The sequence below is a fragment of the Nothobranchius furzeri genome, chromosome 1, assembly GCF_043380555.1.
Source record: "Nothobranchius furzeri strain GRZ-AD chromosome 1, NfurGRZ-RIMD1, whole genome shotgun sequence".
NCBI lineage: Eukaryota > Metazoa > Chordata > Actinopteri > Cyprinodontiformes > Nothobranchiidae > Nothobranchius > Nothobranchius furzeri.
The window spans coordinates 59,969,236-59,992,379 of NC_091741.1; the positions used below are offsets into that span (position 1 = coordinate 59,969,236).

At 43.3% G+C, this 23,144-nt stretch overlaps 1 protein-coding gene across 4 annotated transcripts in view; it reads right to left on the bottom strand.

Annotated features, from left to right (window-relative positions):
• Positions 1 to 320: 320 nt before the first annotated feature.
• Positions 321 to 23,144, bottom strand: part of zgc:162331 (sushi domain-containing protein 3) — a 36,083-nt gene continuing 13,259 nt past the window's right edge. For all 4 annotated transcript variants that reach the window (XM_015955085.3, XM_015955074.3, XM_054739499.2 and 1 more), the window contains 4 exons: positions 3,799 to 3,990; positions 2,299 to 2,452; positions 2,040 to 2,225; positions 321 to 795 (listed from right to left, as the gene is read on the bottom strand). In XM_015955085.3, the coding sequence (XP_015810571.3) occupies positions 459 to 795; positions 2,040 to 2,225; positions 2,299 to 2,452; positions 3,799 to 3,990 (869 nt within the window). In that variant the 3' untranslated portion in view covers positions 321 to 458. The remainder of the gene's footprint in view (positions 796 to 2,039; positions 2,226 to 2,298; positions 2,453 to 3,798; positions 3,991 to 23,144) is intronic.

The following is a 23,144-nucleotide window of genomic DNA, read 5'->3' on the forward strand; positions in this document are numbered from 1 at the left end:
ATTAAACAACAAACATAGCTAATAGTTGCCTAAGCATGGCTGCTATGGCAAGATTCTCATTTATGAATCAAATTTTATTGAAATCCCAATCTCCTCCACATTTCCTCACAGGCTTGATGAAGCAGTCTGAAACAGAAAAGCAGAGTTTTCTCTGATCATTGCCGGCCGCAGTTCAGTGGAAAGACAGGATTTGCAGCTGTTAACTTCCTGTAGCGCCCCAATGGCAGGAATGGGTCATTACTGTGCAGTACAAGGGGGTACTTTATACTTGCTGCATGTCCTTCATGTCTGCATTATAGAGAAGGTATATCTGCTGTTTGGTGGGAGAAAACTGGAGTAAAAAAAAGAGTAAAACGACTTCACACATCTCCAAAATGTGCCCAAGATGTTGTTTCTCAGTGTGTTACTTTAGGATGAAATGACACAGTGCTCGGGGGAAAAAAGAACGAAGAACAAAGCTACTGCCACGGCCTCTGCGGAGGTGGGTTGGGGTTGGGATAAATGGGCGCTGGTGTTTGGTGGGAGTAGGCGGGCACAGCTGTGTTGGGGTGGGGAGGGTACGTGGGCGTGGGGTACTGTGCCACCATTCGTGGCTGGCTCTGAGTGGTGGTGTGAGCCGGTGAGGACACTGCAGAAGACGCGGAGGGAAGGTGGAGGTAGAGGGGGGCAGATGGAGCAGAAGGGGCAGATGGTGCCGTTGGGGTTGGGACCCTCTGTAGGACGACATGTGGGTAGAGCTGTGACTCGGATCGGTAGAGTCCAGGCATAGAGGCCTTCAGCAAGTTCTCCTGACTCCTGAGCAAAGATGAAACACACAACCAATGAGAAGAAACTCCTCATAAAGGCTAAGTACCCGCTTTGGCTGATGATTTCTTGAACTAACTTTTTTCAATCTTCTTCCAAATCTCGAGCCCATGGGCTGAGGGCTAAAACATAGATGATCCATAAATAAGGAACCATTCAGCTCAGCTGCATCTTAACCTCAACTTACCAGAGCAACACCTACTGGTCCATCTCTCACTCCACTGTATTGTTGTAGGTACCAGATGAGCTCAGATAGCCAGATCTGCTTAGGACCCTGTACCTGCTGATGACATCACTCTACTGGGACAGCAGTAACTCAGGAGGTAGAGTGAGTTTTCCAGTAATCGGAAGGTTGCAGATTTGATCCCGGCTCCCACCAGAGAATGCTGTTGTGTACTTGGGCAGGACACTTACCCCGCCTTGCCTGCTAGTGGTGGTCAGTGTATGGGAGGCCCCGCCTCTGTCAGTGCGCCTCAGGGCAGCTGTGGCTACATAGCTCATCATCACCAGTGTGTAAATGTGTATGTGAATGGGCGGATGACTGATTGTTTTGTGAAGTACCTTGTGGGGTTGTAAAACCCTAAGAAGGCGTTTTACAAATACAGACAATTTACATTATTGGCTACATTAGCCCTTTTTACAAGACACACCGTGCTGGTAAATCAGCATAATATTACTGCAATGGTGTATCTTATAAACGTGCCATGATCGTGATGCGTAAATTTTGACACCGTTAGGAGCGGCTTGTAAGAAAAACTTAATGAGTGCGGCTTTGATCGCAATAAAAAGGCAAGTTATGTCCAAGATAAAAGGAAATCTGCAGCCGTGCATTGACCACCCCCATACCCCCTTTATACCGCCATCGTGACATCTTTTTTCTGTACATATATAATTAAGCAGGGTGTTAATTAAATACATGAAAATTTCACAAATATGAATTGTTTTGAGAGCCTTTTTGTTGATTATCTAATACTGACAATAATGCTTGTCTGGGTTTTGGGTACAATGTAGTTTGTCCGAAAAGCAATGCCATAGTGTAACGTCATCAGCAAGTGCAGGGGCCTTAGCAGATTTCACCGCTCAGTGACTGTAATCTTACCTGCACCATCGTTAACAAAGATACTTGAACTTCATTTAATGAAAACAATGATCTCTGTGGATTACCAATATTTTCATTGTAACAGACATCATTGTCTGTATTGATATGATTTGAGGCATGCCTGCTACCAATTTACCTCTGGTATCCTCTGTTTTCATAGCCACTGAGTCCCCCGGTCAGGTAGAGGGGGCTGTCAGGAGCAAGACGAGGATTCATCCTTTGAGACAAATGGAAGATCTTGGGAGGAGGGAAGGCCTCCCACTCCCCTTCTTCTGTTTCCAGCCAACATTCACTGCGACGGCTTGCTCGCTTATCTCTTCGTCTGTGAAAGACAGATTTTTATCAGCCCAGGTCAGTTTAAGAACAACCGAAGAACACCATGCTTTCAGTCACACCTGCTCCTTCCTTCTTTCTTGGTACGACCTCTGCTGGATCGCTCATGTAGGCAGCAGACGAGGAAGGACAGGGACATGGCAAAAATCACGATGCCACTCACCACAGAAGCCAACACGGCTACTCTCAGACCACGATCCTCTGGCCTGGGAATCGCTGTCATCAAGAAAACATGAATTAAAAAAAAGATGATACATCAGATTGTTTCACATCAGCTCCTTGTCAAACTCCTCACTTAATATTTTGGAGCTTGATGGGTTTTTATGAAATAGGAGTTTGATTCCTTGAATGGCCATCTCATTTTTGTGGATGAGTTTGAGTTCCCCAAAAATCCTTGGAGGTGCGTTGTCCTGGCTCCGGACAGAGAATTCTTCTGTTGTGTCCTTGAGCAAGACACTTAATCCACCTTGCCTGCTGGTGGTGGTCGGAGGGACCAGTGACGCCTGTGCTCGACAGCCTTGCCTCCGTCAGTGTTCCCCAGGGCAGCTGTGGCTACACTGTATCACCATCAGTGAGTGAATGTGTGACTGAATGGATGAATGATACACTGTAGTGTAAAGTGCTTTGGAGTCCTCTGACTCTGAAAGGCACTATACAAGTGCGGGTCATTTATCATTTATCATTGTCTTTGGCATTTTGCCCCTATAAAGGTCCCCCATTACAGTGGGGATAGGGAGCTGCTGACATCATCTGTTGGTTCAGTCAAGTGGTGGAATATCTCCAATCTGCTCTAGAGATATGTCCATTGACTAATCTCTGGGACAGACTGGGGAGTTTAAGATTAAGTAAAAACTTGCGGGCCTGGCAAAAAGGGATTGATGAGATCTATTCACTGGGTGTGACTGTTGTAGGACTACCTTTGCTGACTCTATACCATCCATGGATATTGGCAATGGCATCTGTGGAGTGGGAGGCTAGAGTGGTGGTCCCTATTAAGAAAGGAGGACTGAGAATGTGTGTCAACTTTATTGGGATCACACTCCTCAGTCTCTTGGGAAAGGTCTATTACAAGGTGCTGGAGATGGGGTCTGACTGTTAGATAATGGGGGAGTGGTGAGCAGTAGACACATGTTGCATTCATTAACCATATGGTGGTTTAACCCCCCAATCCAACCCTTCATGTTGAGTGTCAAGCAGGGAGGCATTGAGTCTCATTTTTTCAAAGTCTTTGGTATGACCTGACCAGGATTTGAATCCCGATCTCCCAGTCCCAGGGCAAACACCCATACCACCAGGCCACTGAGCTTGAAGAGGAGCATATGGTTTTTACCCCCCCCGGGCCTCTGAAGATTTTCCAGATCTATAGAAGGTTAATGACCATGTCCTTAGTAGGCACCCTGTGGGGGGTGCACAGGGAGTATGGGCTTGAACAAAAGGTTCTGGTTCAGACTTTCTTTATTGAGAAGTTGGCAACACTGAAGGTATTGGCTATTGAGAAATGTCAGAAATGATGAATACTGTGTTTTGGAAAGCTGAATCTGTTTTATACGAGTAGTTAATACCTTCACAGACAGGCAGGTAGTTGCTCCATTGTGCTTTGCCTCTCCTGACATCACAATAAATCTTGCCACTACCAACCAGCTGGTACCCTTCTCTGCACCAGAAGGCTAACACGCTGCCGATTGATACGCCGGTGCCACTCTCCACATAGAAGGAACCACGGCGGGGTGGCAGGACGGGGCTACAGGATAGACCTGAACAGAGGAGAGAAAAAATGTGTTAGCTCTTTCTACTGTACATGTTTTATGTACAGTACCCAGTAAAGGTGCATTTTTGGGGTTTGGAGATCACATAAAATACTTATTTCTGTCTCAATTAGTGATAAAATGTATCTAACTCCATTTTATGCACACACACACACACACACACACACACACACACACACACACACACACACGCACACACACACGCACGCATGCACGCACACGCACACGCACACACACACACACGCGCGCGAAACAGAAGAAACAAGAAAACTAAGGCAGAAGTTGAAAGAAAACAAAAAGCACCTCATTTGGCTGCATGGTGTTTGTATCAGTTTATAGACCTCCCTCCTTCATTTTTCCAAAATTTCCTGACTAAAAAATAAAAACTCAAATTAGATCTTTCCCCCAGCTTTTGAGTCATGATGATTCACATATCTCATGGCTGTTGTCAGTTTAAATGTTAAAATGTCTACCACGTTCATCTGTATTTGATTTTTTTTATACTTGAATAAAATGCCACGAGTGATGGTTTTTAAGACTCTTGTTCCAAAAATACAACTTGACAGAGCTCAAAAGTGGAATGTTTTGGTTTAGGATTTGTAGAAAAAGAAGGCAAAAACACTTCTTTATTTATGCAGATGGAGCAGATATGAATGTGTGTCAAGAAATGTCATCCTGCTGTCATATGGTACTTCCCTGACTGGTCCATATTTCAACTGATCAGATTTTTAGATTATTTTTTACATTGATTAGGGTTTATTATAAGGACAAATGTTCATATTTTTTAACAAATGTATTAAAATTTTCATTACTTGAGGATAAATAACTTCTATAAGGTCTCCTAACTCTGTTAATCCTCACCCTATACCTTTCCTTCTTTCTTTCAGGACCTTTTTTCTTCGCTGCAGTGTGAACCTTTTACAGTAAACAAAGATCAGAGTGTCTCCATTCTGGGAGACTAGCTGAGAGATTAGAATTTACGCTGGTAAATGGGTAGTGACGTAGACATTGCGAGGCAGAAAGTGCTATTTTTACCCTCCTTATGCTAGAATACACACATACTCATGATGCAGAATCTATTATTAGATCATCATGCAGAGATTCAAACACTAACCAGTACTAGTTACATAAAAGGTCCCATGACTCTTAATTAAAATGAAAAGTCCCTGATTTAGTTTTTACTTCATATTTGCACAGCTTGATACCTTTGATTTATTGAGTAGCTCATGATTCAGCAGTTTAAAAAAATTTAATAAACTTCAATTTTATTTAGGACTTTATGTTTGAGTTCACATTTGAAAACTAATTTGCATTCCTGAATCTTCAGAAAATGTTTTGTACCAATTGGTAACAAAGTTATCCATCCTTTCTAGAGCTTAAAAAGCTGCTGAACAGCTGTTGGATTTATCCTTCAGGAGCAGTTTGTGAAGCACCGGCTGCCCCAGCACTGACTAAAATAATCATTCTACAATGTAATTGGCTACAAAACCTGAACCCATTAGTTTGAACTTAATAGCAATAGCTGTTTTCATTTTCCCTCATGAGCGTAATGTTGTAGCTTTAAAAGTATATAAAACACTCAAACGCACAACTTAAATTGGATCTACACTACATTACTACACATTAGTATAATAAATTGGCTGTGTTCTCTAGTATAAATGAATGCCTTGTCAGTCATTTTCTGTGAAAAAAAGTTTTTGCACACCTATTTCTCAATGGGTTAGGACATGGATATAGAGTCTTATTCATTAATATGTGTGATATGTGGACATCTTGACTCTGACTGGCTAACAACAACTCTTCCACTGACTGTTTGTCTTGCAATGAAGATGTTTTATCTCCACAAGTAACACAGCCTGGAGAAGTTTTGCCATGTTGTGGGAGTTGCTAATGCTAACGGTTAGCTTCAACAAGCTGAGATGCACTCTGTTTTCTCCTGACCAATAAATGAACAACAGCTTTTCACAGTCACGAGTTACAAAAATTGAAGCAATCCCGGAAGTACCATAAATTGCAGTTCCACCCTCATCCGCTGGGGGCTGGTGTCAGAAGCGAGCAAATCCTCATTGACTCCCATGTTAAAAATACCAATTTCACAGCAGAAATAAACATGTTTTTAAGCCTGGTACCAAAACATGTTTTTTGTTTAAATTATCTAGTTTACACTCATGACAACTCTGAGGGGGGTGACATTTTTTTCTCACTCTTCTGTTTAAGTGTATTAAAAGCCTAAAATTCTGTATAATTAATGAGCATCAGACCCACGTGACCGCCGCCTCAGACCCACGTGACCACAGAGCTAGCTCCGTGGAAAGGCCTCAGTAGAGCCTCGGTCTGGCTTGGACACTGCTCCGGGATTTTGAGTCTCTGTGTTTGTGTATTCTTTTTTGGATATTTTTTGTGCAATTGTTGGACAAAATGACTTGCTGTGGCATTAATTGCACTAATAGAGCGTCCAAGGAGTCTCCGCTTCATTTTTTTCGATAAGTAAAATTATATTTATGTGTTTTAGGTCACTGCCGAGCTGAGCTTAGATTTTAACATGTACTGTTTAACCATGAAATTTAAATGTAATAGGGCAAAACTTAGTGCATTTAACACAATGCTGCATTTTAGAAAATGGGTTGAAATATAACATGTTGGTGGAGCTGGGTTCCGACTATCGGCTTGTGGAGCTCTCGGGAGACCGATGTTTTCCACCCATTTCTCCTCTCCCCGCAGCTCGGCGCATCTCTGTCTGATCGCGGCTTCTGTCTGCTGTGCGGGCTGCCGGCTGGGTCTCCCCGCAGCTCGTCGCATCTCTGTCTGATCGCGGCTTCTGTTTGCTGCGCAGGCTGCTGGCTTGTGGAGCTCTGGGATGGAAACCTTTCCACGCGGTTCTCCCCAGCGGCAGCTCTGCGCATCTCAGATCGCAGCGGCGCTTGTCTGCTGTGCGGCTGCCGGCTTGTGGATGTCTCGGAGACCTCCGTGTTCCGGTTTTACCCAGCGGTCAGCCCGGCGTATCTCTGACTCAGAAGCTCTAGTGTTGTGCACAGTTAACTCCGGTTGTAGCTAGGTTGCTACCTCCGTTAGCTTAGCTCCCATCCAACCTCCGCATTAGCTTTGGGTTAGCTTCAGGTTAGCTTGTAGCTAGTTCGACCGGGTGTCGTCAGTTGATCCCAGCCTTACAGCCCCATCCTCAGCTCCTCCTCTCTTCCCTTTGGTGGAATTGTCTGGGCCGGAACCTGTGACAGGGTCAAAATGGCGGTGGTGGCCACCTCCCATTTGGCCTCAAAAACATGATATTGGAGCCTATGGAAATGAATTGTCCAGTATATTTATGTCGATGGTTACGATGCATGAGTCCATGAATATTAAGTTTACATTGTGACGTAGATAACTTCTGACCCGAGCATTTCCCTGTCTGTTTCCATTTGGTGGCCAATGCAGGTGATAGAGGTAGAAGGCTATTTTCACATTCAGCATGTGTGTCAGAGTGACCGATCGTATTTCAAAATGAACAATTGTATGTTTCTCAGTGAGCCTTTAAAATAGTGTAAAACTTTACTATTAAAATTCTAAAGGAAAAATGTTCTTGTTCTTTTATCTGTGTCATTTCAATGATCAGCTATTACAGACATATTCTCTAAAGTTCTCTTACAGTATGATGTCTAACATAGACACATTTCCCACAAAAAAAAGTTAGCCTACGGAGAAAAAAATGACACATTTTAACTTCACAGTTTATAATAGTAAAAAAAACTAGTAGGCTTTTTTTCAGGAAGGATCTATAGAGGCAGAATTTCTTTCCTCTCAAGGTTACTGCCTAAATGCATGCTAGCTATACAACCAGCTAGCTAGCTACCTGCTAGCTTGTTCAACATATTTAGCAAAATACTAAACCAAACAAATATGCTAGGAGAAAACAATAACCTAGGGAGATTTGTTGCAAGTTGTGCGTCTTTTTTTAATTGTATATTCAAATATTTCCTCGTAAACACATGAAAGTACATAATATCTGTGCAGCTTCATGGCAGTATTGTGTTTGCTAATGTTGCCATATCATAAATGGCCTGAGGGGTGCGTGATGATGCAGTGCAATGCTTTTTGTGTCAGCATTAGTATAATGTGTGTGTGTGTGTGTGTGTGTGTTTTCTTTTGAGGGGATGCCATCCCAGTCTAAGGCCCTGTGAACATGCAAGCTGCTCTCTGCTGATTAGGAGCGACAGATGGGAGGATTTCTGCTGCAGCAGTGGAGACCGTGAGGGATCTGTGATAAAGCGATGGCATCCCCTCCCTCATACACATCAAAGCACACACGCCAGACACGTGCGTGCAGAGTACAGTACAGGGAAACAGGGACAAGCTGGTTTATAAAAAGGGTCAAACTCAAACTCTTTCCCTGCATGGACCTTTATTGATGTTTTCATTTTGCATATGTCTGGTACCCAAAAGCTGGTGATAAAGATGCACGTTGGCAAGAAGACATTTAATTTAATTTTTATACAGACTGTGCTTTAATTGACTTCTGTCCAAGCCATGGGCAGTCATAGTGGTGCCATGTCGTGCTACCATCAATACAACTTTTAACACGACTTTGCACATTAATATTAAACTAAACATTAAACAAAAAGTGATTTCAAACTCAAAGAGATACGTGTTGAAAATTTTATAATCCGGTAATTTTTTTATTTGAGGATGCAAGACCATTCACTTTTTTCACAATGTTATGAATATAGAAGTGTATTAATGTAGAAGTTATTGTATTGCATAACTGACAGTTGTCTCATAGTTTGAAAAAGCAACATGTAAATTATACATCAAAACATGGCTTGATCTGGAAAAAAGGGTTGTGACTTTTGGCAGCAGTTCACCAACCATCCATCCGTTTTCGGCCGCTTATCCAGGGTTGGGTCGCGGGGGCAGTAGCATGAGCAGAGAGACCCAGACTTCACACTTCCCAGCCACTTAGACCAGCTCCTTTGAATGAATCCTGAGGCGTTCCCTGGCCAGCCGAGAGACACAGACCTTCAGCATGCCCTGGGTCTTCCTCAGCGTGTCTTGGGTCTTCCTCTAGGTCTTCTCCTGGTTGAATGTGCCTGGAAAACCTCACCAGGGAGGTGTCCAGGAGGCATCCTAATCAGATACCCGAGCCACCTCAACAGGTTCCTCTTGATGTGGAGAAGAAGCAGGTATACTATGAGCCCCTCCCAGATGATCGAGCTTCTCACCCTATCTCTAGAGCCCCCTTCAGACAGGCCATGAAAAACGGAAATGTTCGGGACTCTGTCCTTAAGACCTTTGTGTCTGAATACAAACATCCGGATAACCTTTTCCGTAACTGAACCGGATGAAGCCCCTAGTAACAGGACCGCACTTGTCACTGACAGGGTGGCTGCTTCAGACTGGTGAGGTCGAGTTCCGGACAGATAGGAGGGGGAGGAGGTGGGGACTGGGGGGCGCTGTGCGCAACTAGATAGCTCGCTCCTGTACCATGCGGCGAACCATGGCAGCTCGCCTCCTACAGTACCATCTCCTAGACGTGCAACGGAGCGCTTCACACCGCTTCCGTGATTCCTTTATAAACCATTGAGTGTCATCATCCAGGTCTCTTATGTGTCTTCATGTGCGCAGAATTATGCTTAACATAAGTCCGATCAGTGAGAGGAATTCTATCTCTTCGTCGGCCATGTTTGACTGAATAGCTTTGTTTGGGAAAATGACGCATGTACACCCGCCGCACTATACTACTTTCCCTGATGTGTGAAGGCAGCCGAAAGGACAAGTTCCGGTACAAAAGTGTTGTGGCTGAAAACAGTTCTGGTTAAAAACCGGACTGAATTGTCCACACATATTCCAGAATGTCTATCTGAAAAGGGCTTAAGGGCACCCTGTGGAGAAAACTCATTTTGGTCGCTTGTATCCGCGATCTCATTCTTTCAGTCACTACTCAAAGATTGTGACCATAGGTGAGGGTTGGGAACATAGATCGACCGGTAAATCGAGAGCTTGGTCTTCCGCCTCAGCTCTCTCTCTTCACTCACTCATGAACAAGACCCCGAGATGCTTAAACTCCTCCACTTGGGGCAGGACCTGACCCAGAGAAGGCATTCTAGCCTTTTCCGACTCATGACCATGGTATCAGATTTAGAAGAGGAGCAGCAGTTCACCATTCTAAATAAATTATCAAAAAACTGCATTGGTTTTTCCCATGGATGTGAATGAGATTTGCACTGAACGGGTGAGAAAACCCTGCCCCCTCTGGAGCTCTATAAGTATAAGGCCACGCCCTCCCGCATCTAATCAATACAACTCCCACACAAAAGAGGCTAACATCTCATCTGGGGTAGGGAGGAGGGGTATTCATAGGTAGTTTCTGTTCTTTAAGCAACAATAGACAGCTCCAGTTTATAAGCTTGACTCTCCCACATTCCAGCCAGAACTGACAAAATGTCACGATGGTCGACTGGGTATGGGAGTTGAGCTTGGTATGGATGTTTGATGTCTGGATTATTTGGTAGAGAACTCTGATCATGGGTTTCAATGAAACAATGACTGAGTGAAGAGCCGGTGCGGCGTCTTCCATATATAGGCTTGGGTGTGACTGGGAGAGTGCCGGGAGTTCCCGCGAGGAGCATGCTGGGAAATGTGGTCCCAGATGGAGGCCGGTTAGCTGGGAGAGGCTGGTCCGGGGGCTTGGGTTCTGACACAAAACCCCTCAGAGGAGAAGAGAAACGTCTTCAAGAAACCAAAGAAGTCCAGTTGCCTCTATTTAAACCCCTTTGGATTACCATGCTCTGGATGACTGACAATCTTCACTTTCACAGTATAAACTATATTTAGAGTTTACACAAGTCACAGAAAGACATTTAGGTATGTTTCTGTAAGTTGAGGTAGTGTGTAGTTGTGCAGCCTTTGCTCTTTTAGGTGATCCTGCTTTCTTCCTAAATGGCTTCTCTTGAAAAATCTTGTGTTTAACAAAGGACTGATTTTTGCATCTGAATGAAGGCAGCAGATGATATTAAAGCAAGTGACATTTATCTGAGTTGATCTGTTCTATTTTTATTAACCAAAAAGGAGTCCTCATATTATATTTATGTTCTAGAAAGGCTCATAGGCTCATTGCTTATCAGAACTTGTATTACTTTTACAGACTTTTGGAACATCTGTGTGTGTGTGTGTGTGTGTGTGTGTGTGTGTGTGTGTGTGTGTGTGTGTGTGCGTGCGTGCGTGTGTGTGTGTGTGTCGTCCAATTTGCAGATCAGATTTACCCCAAAAGCTGCTTGTATCAGGGTGGAAATCCTGCAGCTGCATTTACTGTTCCTTATAAGTTAGAAATCATTTTATTACTACTGAATGTGATTAATCATGAGACACTGAATATTTATTTAGAAAAAGTACTTGAGAGAAGAATTTTGTATAAAGACTCAACCCAATAATAAAATTGTATTATATCCCAATAATAAAAAATATTACTTCAAGTTTTTAAACCTTTTTTACCTTTCAAAATGTAGTTTATTTTTATTATTTTACACACCGTAAAAAAAAAAACAACAACCAAAAAACAGTTATCTATGGGTCTCCATATGTCACACCAATCAGGCAGTTTGATCACTGTTTGATCTCTATGGCAACAATAAATCCATGACTTCTATTGATGACATACTCTGTGAGTATCCATCAGCTGTGCTGTAACAAGGCACCAACTTTTTGGCAGAGGAAAGATCTGCTTTCATCAGGAGCTGGAAGTGGGCTCAGACAATCTAACAATGAAAATGTTATGAGCTCCATGTGTAAAATCTCTAAGTTAGTTTCACTTTTATTTTGCTTAATTCCAGACAGAACACTAGCCTAGAAATCTAGACAAACCATAGCAATAGCTCTGCAGCTCTGTCTAGTAATGCCATTGTCTTGGCTAAGTTCAGGAAGGGCAAAGAAGAGCACTCAAGGTTATTTTTTTACAATGAAGGCAGAGCTGCAACGCAGCTGAACAACCATGGTGGCGGCGGCTAAGGAACAGCGCTTATTTGAATCGGCTTTGGCATCAACTTAGGACAAGTTAGACTCTGACTTTTCTTTGAGACTGAGCTAGAGGTACTGCTTCTTCATTTTCTTCAACAGTTTGTATGGCGATCTGCCCCGTTGACTGATTTCTGTTGCTTCAAGTGTGTCACATTGTTCGTTGCTCTGATTGGTCCTAGTGCTTTTCAGTTGAATGTGGAGATAGTTTGAAAGACAACCGTAGATTCTAGACCCTACAACTTAACTCTGTCCACGGGGTGTGGCAAGGCCATAAATGTTTGGATGGATTTTCAGACTAACAAAATACACCACTTCAACAAGAACCAGAAGTTAAATTAGCTGGAATAAAGTGAGCTTCTTGTCTCTCATCTTCTTGATGCTTGTGGGTGACTTTTTAAATGATCAGTCACTTAGCTTATAGCACTGCATAGAACTGTCTTCACTGGTACTGTTCTTAAAGGAATTTATAAACACAGTTGAAATATCATTTACAAATATTATTCTGTCTCAGCTGCATACTGGGAAATTCCAGTTCACTGTTCAACAAAATCCAACCAGAGATTGATAAAGAGCGTTCACAAGATATAACTGCTGTTTAAAACTGTGTTTATAAAACAGGCCAGTGGTATTAAGACGTCTGTTTGCAGGAAGGAAAAAAAATACTGTGTTTTGTGTGGATAAACTGTTTCCCTGCTCTGTGATCTTCTACAGAAACTCACCTAAATTAACTTTTAATTATTTACTCATATTCCGCAAAACAGTTGCAAACAGTTAAATGAGGCAAGTAGATTATTCTACATGACTCTGATTGGTAACAAAAACAAAAATCCTTGTTTAGAAGATTCCTAGTTCAAAAGGTCTTTGTTTTACGTAGACATTGCAAAAAGTTATAAAATGTGTATTTTAACTGAATAACCAAACCTAAAACAAGCTTTTCACATTCTTTAAAAATAATAGTAATACTTTTTGAAAGCCTGCAACTTCTTTATGGAAAGACAGTGGATAAACCTTTTCTTCACTTCTTTTTCTTTCCTTTTTCAAGACCCTTGACTCCCAGGAGATTGACTTTCAGAGAAAAGGAACAATGGTACCAGTGTGCAGTAACCCTGAACGTCCCAGTTGGTGCCCAGCTGTAATAAAACCTAGAGCTAATACTGAAGGGAATGAAAATGTTTGGGGTTTATTTTGCATCAGTTTGTGTGTTTGACAACAGTAGGTGTGGGTTGATTTGGTTTTGTTTGATCAGCCCTGTTGGTTCAGACCCATGGACCCTTGGGAAAAAAAGGTTTAAATATGTGACTCAGTCAGACAGGTTCTTCAAAGGAAGTGCTAATAATACTCTGACAATCATGGCAACCTGCTAGTGCCAAACAAACACCCACTCCTTGACCTTGTCTTTGTCATCAAAGCTTGTGATTACATGAAGATTAGTCTCTTTGCATCAAAAATTCAACCACGCCTTCTTATGAGACAAGAGAGAACATGCTTCTATACTTCATTTCCTCCAAAACTGTTGAGATTTTTGCAGCTTGAACTTTAAACTGAGATGAAGATCTCACGGCTGGACATCACAATTTCAGGACAGAGCCTCCATTGCCATGCTCAGCCTGTTTTTCCCAGGATCAACAATGCTTCAAACTATTCTTTTGATTCAGAGTTGAACAGACACTGAAAGCCTTAAATGAAGCTAATGAAGGATGGCGTTCTTGGCTGACTTGCTTTTTCTCCACGTGCTCCTGTCCTCTTTTGTTTTCAGTCACTCCAGCTGCTCACTTATGTGATCTGACCTCAAACATCAATTCAATTCAATTCAATTCAAAAATACTTTATTAATCCCATGGGAAATTCAATAATCATCCCTCTGTGTCCTCTCCATCAGTGGATCTGTTTCTGTTGCAACTTGCTGATGTGCTCTACCACAAATGATTACATAATCCCTCTGCTCTCCCTCCCCCTCTCGCATAGTAAATGTTCCTGCGCAAAACCCATTGGTGTTTTCCAGTCATGCACCAGTACTTGTGCTTCAGAGAAGGGGAAACATTTCCACTGTTTAGGCCATCAAACATCTAATCATTTTATTTGGTATTTTGAGCTGAGTTTAAATTTGCAGCCTTTAAAACATAAAAACTTAAAAGGTAACAAAGTTTCAGCGAAGCCTCTTGCTGCAGTAGCTCTTAGAGCTGTCACAGGAAGAAGAAGAAGAAAATATCATTTCTATAGCGCCTCTCAAGAAAAAAATCACGAGGCACTTCACAAAAAAAAAGTAAAAATATAAAAAAGCATTTAGAAAATGTTTTAAAATATATTTAAGATGAGCAAAAATAGACAATTGGGATTTAAAAGAAATAATTTTAAGAAAGAGAGAGAGTGAATAGGAAAGAGGGAAATCAGTGGATCCTGAGGAAGGTGGAATAGGTGGGGAGAGCAGAATAAAGAGGGAGTGGTGAAGAAGGTCATACAAAAGCCAGCTTGAACAAGTGAGTCTTCAGCTGCTTTTTGAAGGAGACCACTGAGTCCACTGATCTCAGGCTCAGGGGAAGAGAGTTCCAGAGTCTGGGGGCCACAGCAGCAAATGATCTGTCACCTTTGGTCTTTAGCCTGGTGCTGCACAACCAGTAGGCTTTGATCACTGGACCTCAGGGACCTGCTGGGGGTGTAGGGACTGAGAAGATCACCAATGCAAGATGGTGCTTGTCCATGTAAGGCCCTATAGACCAGAACCAGGATCTTGAAATGAACCCTGAAGTTGACTGGCAGCCAGTGAAGCTGGAGGAGAAGCGGGGTGATGTGGGTGTGTTTGGAGGACTTGGTCAGAAGCCGAGCACAGGCATTCTGAACCACCTGTAGACGGTTCAGGGAGGTTCTGCTCAGACACGTGAAAAGAGAGTTACAGTAGTCTAAGGCCTAGTCCACATGTAGCCGTTTTTTTTTTAAAACGAATATCCGCCCCTCCAAAAACTTGCATCCACACCACCTCGTTTAAAAAAAAACTCTGTCCACACGTACCCGGATAAATACGTTGTTAAGGACATGCCAGACCTGTAGGCGGCAGTACTTCCCCCGTTCTTAACCTCGTCCTTCGTCTGTGGTCTTCCGCAAGGAGCAGCAATTCCGCTTGCAAAAACAAACAAGCAAAAAGCACTTGGACAATTGATAAAGCGAGCGCAGCTCTGAGGGCATCCCTGCTGTCGGCTAGTGTAAACACAGGTCTAGAGCCCTGCACGGGCCTAAAGTCTGAGCCCGTGTCCGGCCCGGCCCGAGGGGGTGGAGCCCCAGCCCGACCCGACCCGAAAAGGTTTTCAGGATTCTCTGGCCCGACCCGAGCCCGAACCCGACTTTTTTTTAACCAACTAAATGAAAACAAAGTGCGTCAATCCTGACCAATGTGTCAAAAGACGTGCAGGATCCGATCAATTTGTTTTTCCCTCATTTACCGTCACGGAGATAACGGCGCACTGGCTCTGGTGGCAATCAAGTTAAATTATATCTCTTTCCAACAATTTTCACAAGAAAACAAAACAGTCAAAAGCAGGGCTTGTGTTGACCGGACAGTTCCCGTATTTGACGGTTTATTTTGATGGAGAAAGAATAGAAAGAATTACCCCGACGCATGCAGACGAACTGGCATTTTATTCGTTACACACATCGCAGATGTAGCTAAAAGATTCCCATCTGAACATCTGAGTTGCTCAGCGCAGCTTGCTGTCAGCGCATATGTGCACAGCGAGGCGAGCTGAAGTTGTGGAGATTGGCTTGGAGCGCATCGCAGAACCAGAGCACATGCTGGAAGGTTCCTCCCACTGAAGCGAGTGTTTTCCAAACCCTGTCTCTCAGAGAGACTTGTCACTTACAAAATGTTCCCTGATTATGAAACTTTGGCTGAATAGTGCTTGTTCCTGTCTCCAATTTGGCAACGCATCCATGAGCCGTCTGAGGAGAAGCCCAGAATCTGACATCTTCAGCTCAGAAACCGCCGATATGATTACGCACAAGCGTGACGCGTCAACCCGGTCTCACAGTAAGACTGAGTTGGACCTGTTCAGGTTTACGCAGACAATCTTTACATAGAATTGACTTACAGATATAAAATTAATTCAGTAAAATATAAAGCCTTTTATTTAAATATCCATTCATTATTTTACAAGCACAGAGAGCCGCATCAGATGGATGGAAGAGCCGCGGTTTGTGACATTTTTCTCCAAGACCAGAGAGGACGCAAACTCAATACATCTCTTTTATTGTGAGGTAATAATTTCTCTGAGTTTTGCGGTTGCGGATGGGAGTAGACATGCACGCTACAGGTGCAGGCGGGAGTAGACATGCACGCTACGGGTGCGGGCGGGAGTGTAACACACACGTTGCGGTTGCAGGCGGTAATTGTCAGAAATTCAGCGGGAGCGGGCAGGAGCGGGATGAAGAAAACAGTCCCACGCAGGGCTCTACTGCTGCGTTTTTGTTTCAATTTTTTTAATGAATTTGATTAAAAATAAAGGCGCCCGGCCCGGCCCGTGTCCGAGGTAATTGCACAGTCGTTGGCCCGAAGCCCGGCCCGAGGGCCTAGGGCTTCAGTGCAGGGCTCTACACAGGTCGCACACGTGATGTCAGCCTTTTTTTGTCGCGGAAAGTGATGTTGCGGACCTTAAAACTCCGTTTTTTTCTGTCCACACTCAGACACCCAAAACGGAGAAAACGCAGATCTTCACTTTGGCCGGAGTTTTTGAAAAGATCCGTTTTCGTGTGAAAAAACTCAGTTTTCGTGTGGATGACAGGCCAAAACGTAGAAAAATATCAACGTTTTGGTAGATCCCCGGCTACGTGTGGACAGGGCCTAAGCGTGAGGAGATGAAGGTGTGGATAACTGTCTCAAGTTCAGAGCAGGACAGAATGGGACTCAGCTTAGCAACGTTCCTGAGATGGAAGAAGGAAGAGCGAACAAGAGAACTGACATGAGAATCCAGGGTGAGAGCTGGGTCAAAGGTCACGCCAAGATTCCTGACGGAAGGCTTGGTGTGAGAAGCAAGCTGACCAAGAGAGTCTCTGACTTTGGGAACCAGCTTGTCTGGGGCACAGATGAAGATCTCAGTCTTATCTTCATTCAGCTGTAGAAAGCTCCCAGCCATCCAGGTTTTAATAAAGTCTAAGCAGGTGTGTAACAGCTGCAGCTTAGACATCTCATGGGGCTTAAAGGAGATGTACAGTTGGATGTCATCTGCATAAAGATGGTAGGAGATTCCTTTGAACGAGCTCAGGATGTGCTGAAGAGGAAGCAGATAGAGGAGGAAGAGCAGAGGCCCCAGCACAGAACCTTGTGGGACATCATGGGTAAGAGAGGTGGTGGAGGACCTAAACTTGGAGACGGCCACAGAAAAGGAGCGCCCAGAGAGATAAGAGGAGAACCACTCCAGAGCAGATCCTGATAGGCCTACCCAGTCCCTCAGCCTCTCCAGTAGTAGGTGATGGTCAACAGTGTCAAAGGCTGCAGTCAGGTCCAGCAGGACCAGAACAGAACAGTCCCCTGCATCACTGTGAGTCAGAAGGTCATTAGAGACCCTAAGAAGAGCTGTTTCAGTAGAATGAGCTCTACAAAAACCTGACTGGAAGCTATCATAGATGTTATGTTCATCAAGAGCAGCTGTGAGTTGTTTAGCCACAACCTTTTCCAAGATCTTGGAGATGAACGGAAGTTTAGAGATGGGTCTGAAGCTGCTATGGAGAGAGGGGTCGAGACTCGGTTTTTTAAGAAGCGGGTGGATTACAGTGCTCTTAAAGTAAGCAGGGACCTGACCAGAAACCAGAGAAGCATTAATTATAGAGAGCACGCTGGGACCGATGGACTGAAAAGCACTTTTAAACAAAGATGAGGGTAAGATGTCGAGGGGGCATGCAGAGGTCTTCATAGTTAACTAGTTTGGTTAACTCAGGCAAAGAAACAGGAGCAAAGCTATCTAGGATGATGGGCTTGGTTGGAGTTGGGAGAGGCAGCGATAAGGCTGAAGGAGAGATGCTAGATCTAACCTTATTGACTTTGTCCACAAAGAAAGACAGAAAGTTCTCACAGTTTGCAACAGAGTGGATGGAGGCTGTAGGAGTGGCAGGAGAGACGATGCTGCTGATGGTGTTAAACAGCACCTTGGGGTTCCCTTTGCTCTGGGACACCAGGTTGGAGAAATAGGAAACCCTAGCGTCTCTGACTGCAGAGTTAAAGGATGTCAGAAGATCCTTTAGGTGCAGCAGATAGACGTGGAGATGGGTTTTCTTCCACAAACTCAATTTTTCTGCATTGGCGCTTCAGGCTGCGAAGGCTGTCATTAAACCAGGGAGTAGGGTTCACTGCAGGAACTGATCTGGTTCTGACAGGACAGATGTTGTCCAGAATGGAGAGGCAGTGCTCATTGAACTGAGAAGTTAAGGAATCTGGGTCGTTATCAGAAGAACAGGGTGGATCAAAAGCAGCAGAAAAATTGCTAGCTGTGCTCTCATTAAGAAAACAACTAACCATACGGCGAGCAGGAGGTGGGGACGCAGAAACTGACAAGTTAAAGAAAATGCAATGGTGATCTGAAGTATAAACATCCTCAGGACAAACACTGTCAGCGTTTAGACTAAGGGTAAAAACAAGGTCTAGAGTGTGCCCCCTGGTGTGTGTGGGGCCAGAAACATGCTGGGTATATCCGAAGGTGTCCATAAGGCTGGAGAAATTCATGGCAACGTGATCAGAGGGATCATCAACATGGATGTTAAAATCACCAACAATCACCAGTCTGGACAGCTTCACAGTGGAGGATAGAAAGTCACTAAACTCCGGAAGGAAAGAACTGTTTGGACCAGGTGGACGATAAACCACAGGACTCTGAAAACAGAAGATCAGAGGTTCTGCTGCTGATCGTTTTGTTTAAAGAACAGAACAAACTGAAGAAGAGGGAAAAAACAGTTTGAACTTCTTAAAGCTCTTATCCACTCACTATTTCAACACATGCAGTGGTCTCTAGTATGAATGAATGCCTTGTGAGTGGTTCTCTGAGGAAGAAAAGCTCTGATGCTCCTGCTTCAGGAACTAGAAGTTAGTTGGTGGAGAAAACTGTAGGATTTGAAGTTTTACTGATAATTATTCATATTTGGACATCTCACCTCTGATTGGCTTACAGCATGCAGCTCTTCCACTGCCTCCATGTTTGATCATTGACGTTTTATCTCCACAAATAAGTCTGAAGGAGTTCTGCTGTGTTGTGGAGTTCTTAATGCTAATGGTTAGCTTCTGCTGTCTGAGATGTGCTCTGCTGTATCAAATTTCTTCAGTTGTGCCAAAGTAGGGGAGTCCATGAATGCTAATTTACAGTGTGACGTGGAATTGGCAGGCTTTTCTAATTCAGGCACTTGCTTATCTATTTTCTATTGGCAGCTGATGCAGGAAATAAGGGTAAAAGACCATTTTCACTTTTAGACTGAATTTTAAACTCAGAGGCTCCAGTTGTATTTCAAAAGAACAAGTAAAAACTGTTTCTCTGGGTACTTGCTCTTAAGTATTATTATTTTTTAATTATATTTTACAGACTTGAGAGCTATATCTGTTTTCTTTATTTTCTGGTATGTTTTGCCTGCAAATATTTCTTTTATTTTTATTTTATTTTTAATGTTCGAGTAAAAACTGAAATCAAATATACAAATGTGATGCTGATTAGTAAAAATGCCAGTTAAACCCTCAGTTTATATTTATTTACAACCTTTTTGTGTTTTTTCTTAAAATTTTAGAGAGATTGCCTTAAAATTAGACATTTGGATATTGATTGTGGGGCTTTTTAAAAGTGTTTTGACATCCATCCATCCATCCATCCATCCATTTTCTTCCGCTTATCCGTAGTCAGTTCGCGGGGGGCAGCAGCCTAAGTCGAGAGGCCCAGACTTCCCACTCCCCAGCCACTTGGGCCAGCACTTCCGGGAGAATCTCAAGGCGTTCCCTGGCCAGGTGAGAGACATAGTCCCTCCAACGTGTCCTGGGTCTACCTTTAGGTCTCCTCTTGGTTGGACGTGCCCGGAAAACCTCACCAGGGAGGCGTTCAGGGGGCATCCTGACTAGGTGCCCGAGCCACCTCAATTGGCTCCTCTAGATGTGGAGGAGCAGCAGGTCTGCTCCGAGCCCCTCCCGGATGACCGAGCTTCTCACCCTATCTCTAAGGGAGAGCCCAGCCACCCTACGGAGAAACTCATTTTGGCCACCTGTATCCACAATCTCGTTCTTTCGGTCACTACCCAAAGCTCGTGACCACAGGTGAGGGTAGGAACGTAGATCGACTGGTAAATCGAGAGCTTTGCCTTCTGACTCAGCTCTCTCTTCACCACGACAGACTGGCACAACGCCCGCATCACTGCAGATGCAGCACCAATCCACCTATCGATCTCGTGCTCCAGTTTTCCCTCACTCATGAACAAGACCCAGAGATACTTAAACTCCTCCACTTGGGGCAGGACCTCATCCCTGACCTGGAGAAGGCATTCTACCCTTTTTCGAATCCAGACCATGGTCTCAGATTTAGAGGAGCTGATTCTCATCCCAGCTGCTTCACACTGATGCCTCTGAGCTAGATGATTCATCAGCACATCCCAAATGATTTCTATGGTAACCTCTGAAAGCCTCTTGCAGCAGTTTAAACAGTTTTCAAGTTTTTTTTTTACAGTCTGTACGTAAAAACAATGTCTTTTAGTTTCATCTTAGATTAAAACAAAGCAATTGGCATCCATTTGTAATTTTCTAAATGTTCTAATTTGCCATATTCTTTTTCTGGCCATTTCACCTGTTTCATCTGTCTCTAAAAACATTAACTAGCAATAATCAACCATTAGTACCTTCCACCTATGGATGGCATCATCACACTTTCAGTTTGCCACACTAATTGGCCCTTTGCGCTGACTCCCAACCATACAGGAAATATTGTTTTTGACATTACGTGTGCACTTAGTAGTAACCACCAAACTAATAAACCTTTAAACCAGTTTCTGGATGTGTGTTCATCTGTAGTTTCCTGGCTCCGACCCTTGAGATGATTTCTCACTGCTTCAACAACCTAAGGAGAGGCAAGGCTCATCTTGACTCTCACTTAAGAGACTTCATTCAACGGCCACTTTTAAACTGTGGGAAGGTAATAATGAAGTTGACTTACTGCCAACAGCTATATTGAATTGACTGGCAGCAGACAGAGGGAAGTCTTTGTCTGAAGCTCACCAAGCCTGCAGGACTCTGAAAGTGAAGATAGTGTAAGCTGCCAACATAAATACCCTTGACTCTGCAGGGGCGTTAATGTGGATTTGCCTCAGAAGTCCTGCCGGACTGTCATGCCAACAGAAATCCCAACACTGCTCACATGAAAGGGCTAATGCTGTATATACATTTATGCAACCTAACATTATTTTTGGTTGATATTAGCATTAAAGCTGCAATAGCAAATTTGGAAACCAACATTGTAAAGCTATACATATATTGTGGAGATAAAAAAAATAATGAAGTGGCTCTCTCACAGTTGTCTGAACACCTCCACCAATCACACGTTTTGGACCAAAAGCAACTATTGGAGCATCTGGTTATCTGTCTCGCCAAACTGCCGCACTTCCCTGGGTCCTCCACTCATTACGCACTTGCATGAGTAGCAACAGAACACCACTGGTGTGAGAGGTTCTCCACTCAATAATATCAGAGAAGGCGAAACAGCCGGCTGCTCTGGGACCAAACAGCAGTGCAACTACCTGAGTCCCAAAAAGAAAAACACCATTTGAAGTCACGGACAACAAAAGACATTTGGACCTAGAAAACGCTGAATGGTGTTGAGCACTGTTTTGTTTCTTCTGGCAATGTAGGTTTCCAGTTCCGGCAGAAGCATCTCTGGGAAGATACCTGAGGGGAGGGGCGAGTGTTTGCAGCTTGTTTGCAGATTCGCTATAGCAGATTTAAAATGTAATGGTTTTTAATTTTAATGACTAAACTGTTACATACCATGCCAATATTATACATCAGCCTCTTCAGCTACTTCTCTCACTCAAAATTTGCAAATATGACAGAACCAAGGTTTAGTTTTTGAGTTTTTTTTATTTGTTTGGCAAAACTGGTCTTTCCTAAATGTCAGTAAAAATCATATTTTGCACAGATAGTGTTTAAAGTTTAAGTATGCATGATATGTGATGTTAGTTACCTAAAATGATTTAGTTTTTCTTTATTTTTCATGAGAGGAGGACTGAGCACTATTATTGGTATTGGTTTATGTAGATATTGGAAATGTAGAGTTGGAGGGTAAAGTAGAGTAAAAGCCGATATCAAACATCCCTAACAAACAAAGTTCTTGTTTAGTGATTTAATGGGAACCAATCTGCTGTTCAGTGTTAATGCTATACAGTTAGCTTTAGCACCGAAAATAGAAAACCTTGAGTGGGTAAAGGTAATTGGCTTCAACATACTGCTGCTGTGTTAGCATGTCAGCAGGATTTGTTGTCCTAGGAATAACCTGGAATAGACAGGTGTAATTGGCTTTGCCCATATAAGCTAATGAGATGGAGGGTGTTAACGTTTACATTTTAGACTTTTGGCTGACGATCTTTGCTTAACAGACTCAGAAATCCGCTTACCGTCATAAGGCTGTATCTAAATCTGAACTTTTTATATTAAGATGTAGGATTCTGTTGCAAGATTTAACTTTGACACCTAACAAGGACATCTGTTGTTTATTACGACTCCACGGAAGCCAAACAAGGTGGCTCAGTGTTTAAAACATAGAATTACTGCACTCAGTTCAAGAAAAGAGTGGAAAAATATGCATACTGAAATATTTTTCTGAATAAGGGGGAGATATTAGCGCAGATACAAATGATTTGCTGTGAGGTCTTGGCCAGCTTAGGCTACTGATAGACCTCGTTTGTGGATTATCGCCAACATTAACCCTCACCTACTCAGTTCAGGTCAATAGGTTGTGTTGCCGTGTTAATGTTGAGGCTTATGCCTTCTCTAAAGCTGAATTACCCTTAACTTATCAGGACTCTGTCAGTCACTGAACTGGAAAAGCAAGACGTCAAGAACAACGCGTCTAATTCCAAAGGCAAGGCTCATAAACTCAAGTCAACAATACCCAACTGCAAACAGCAAGCCAACGACATGATGGCAT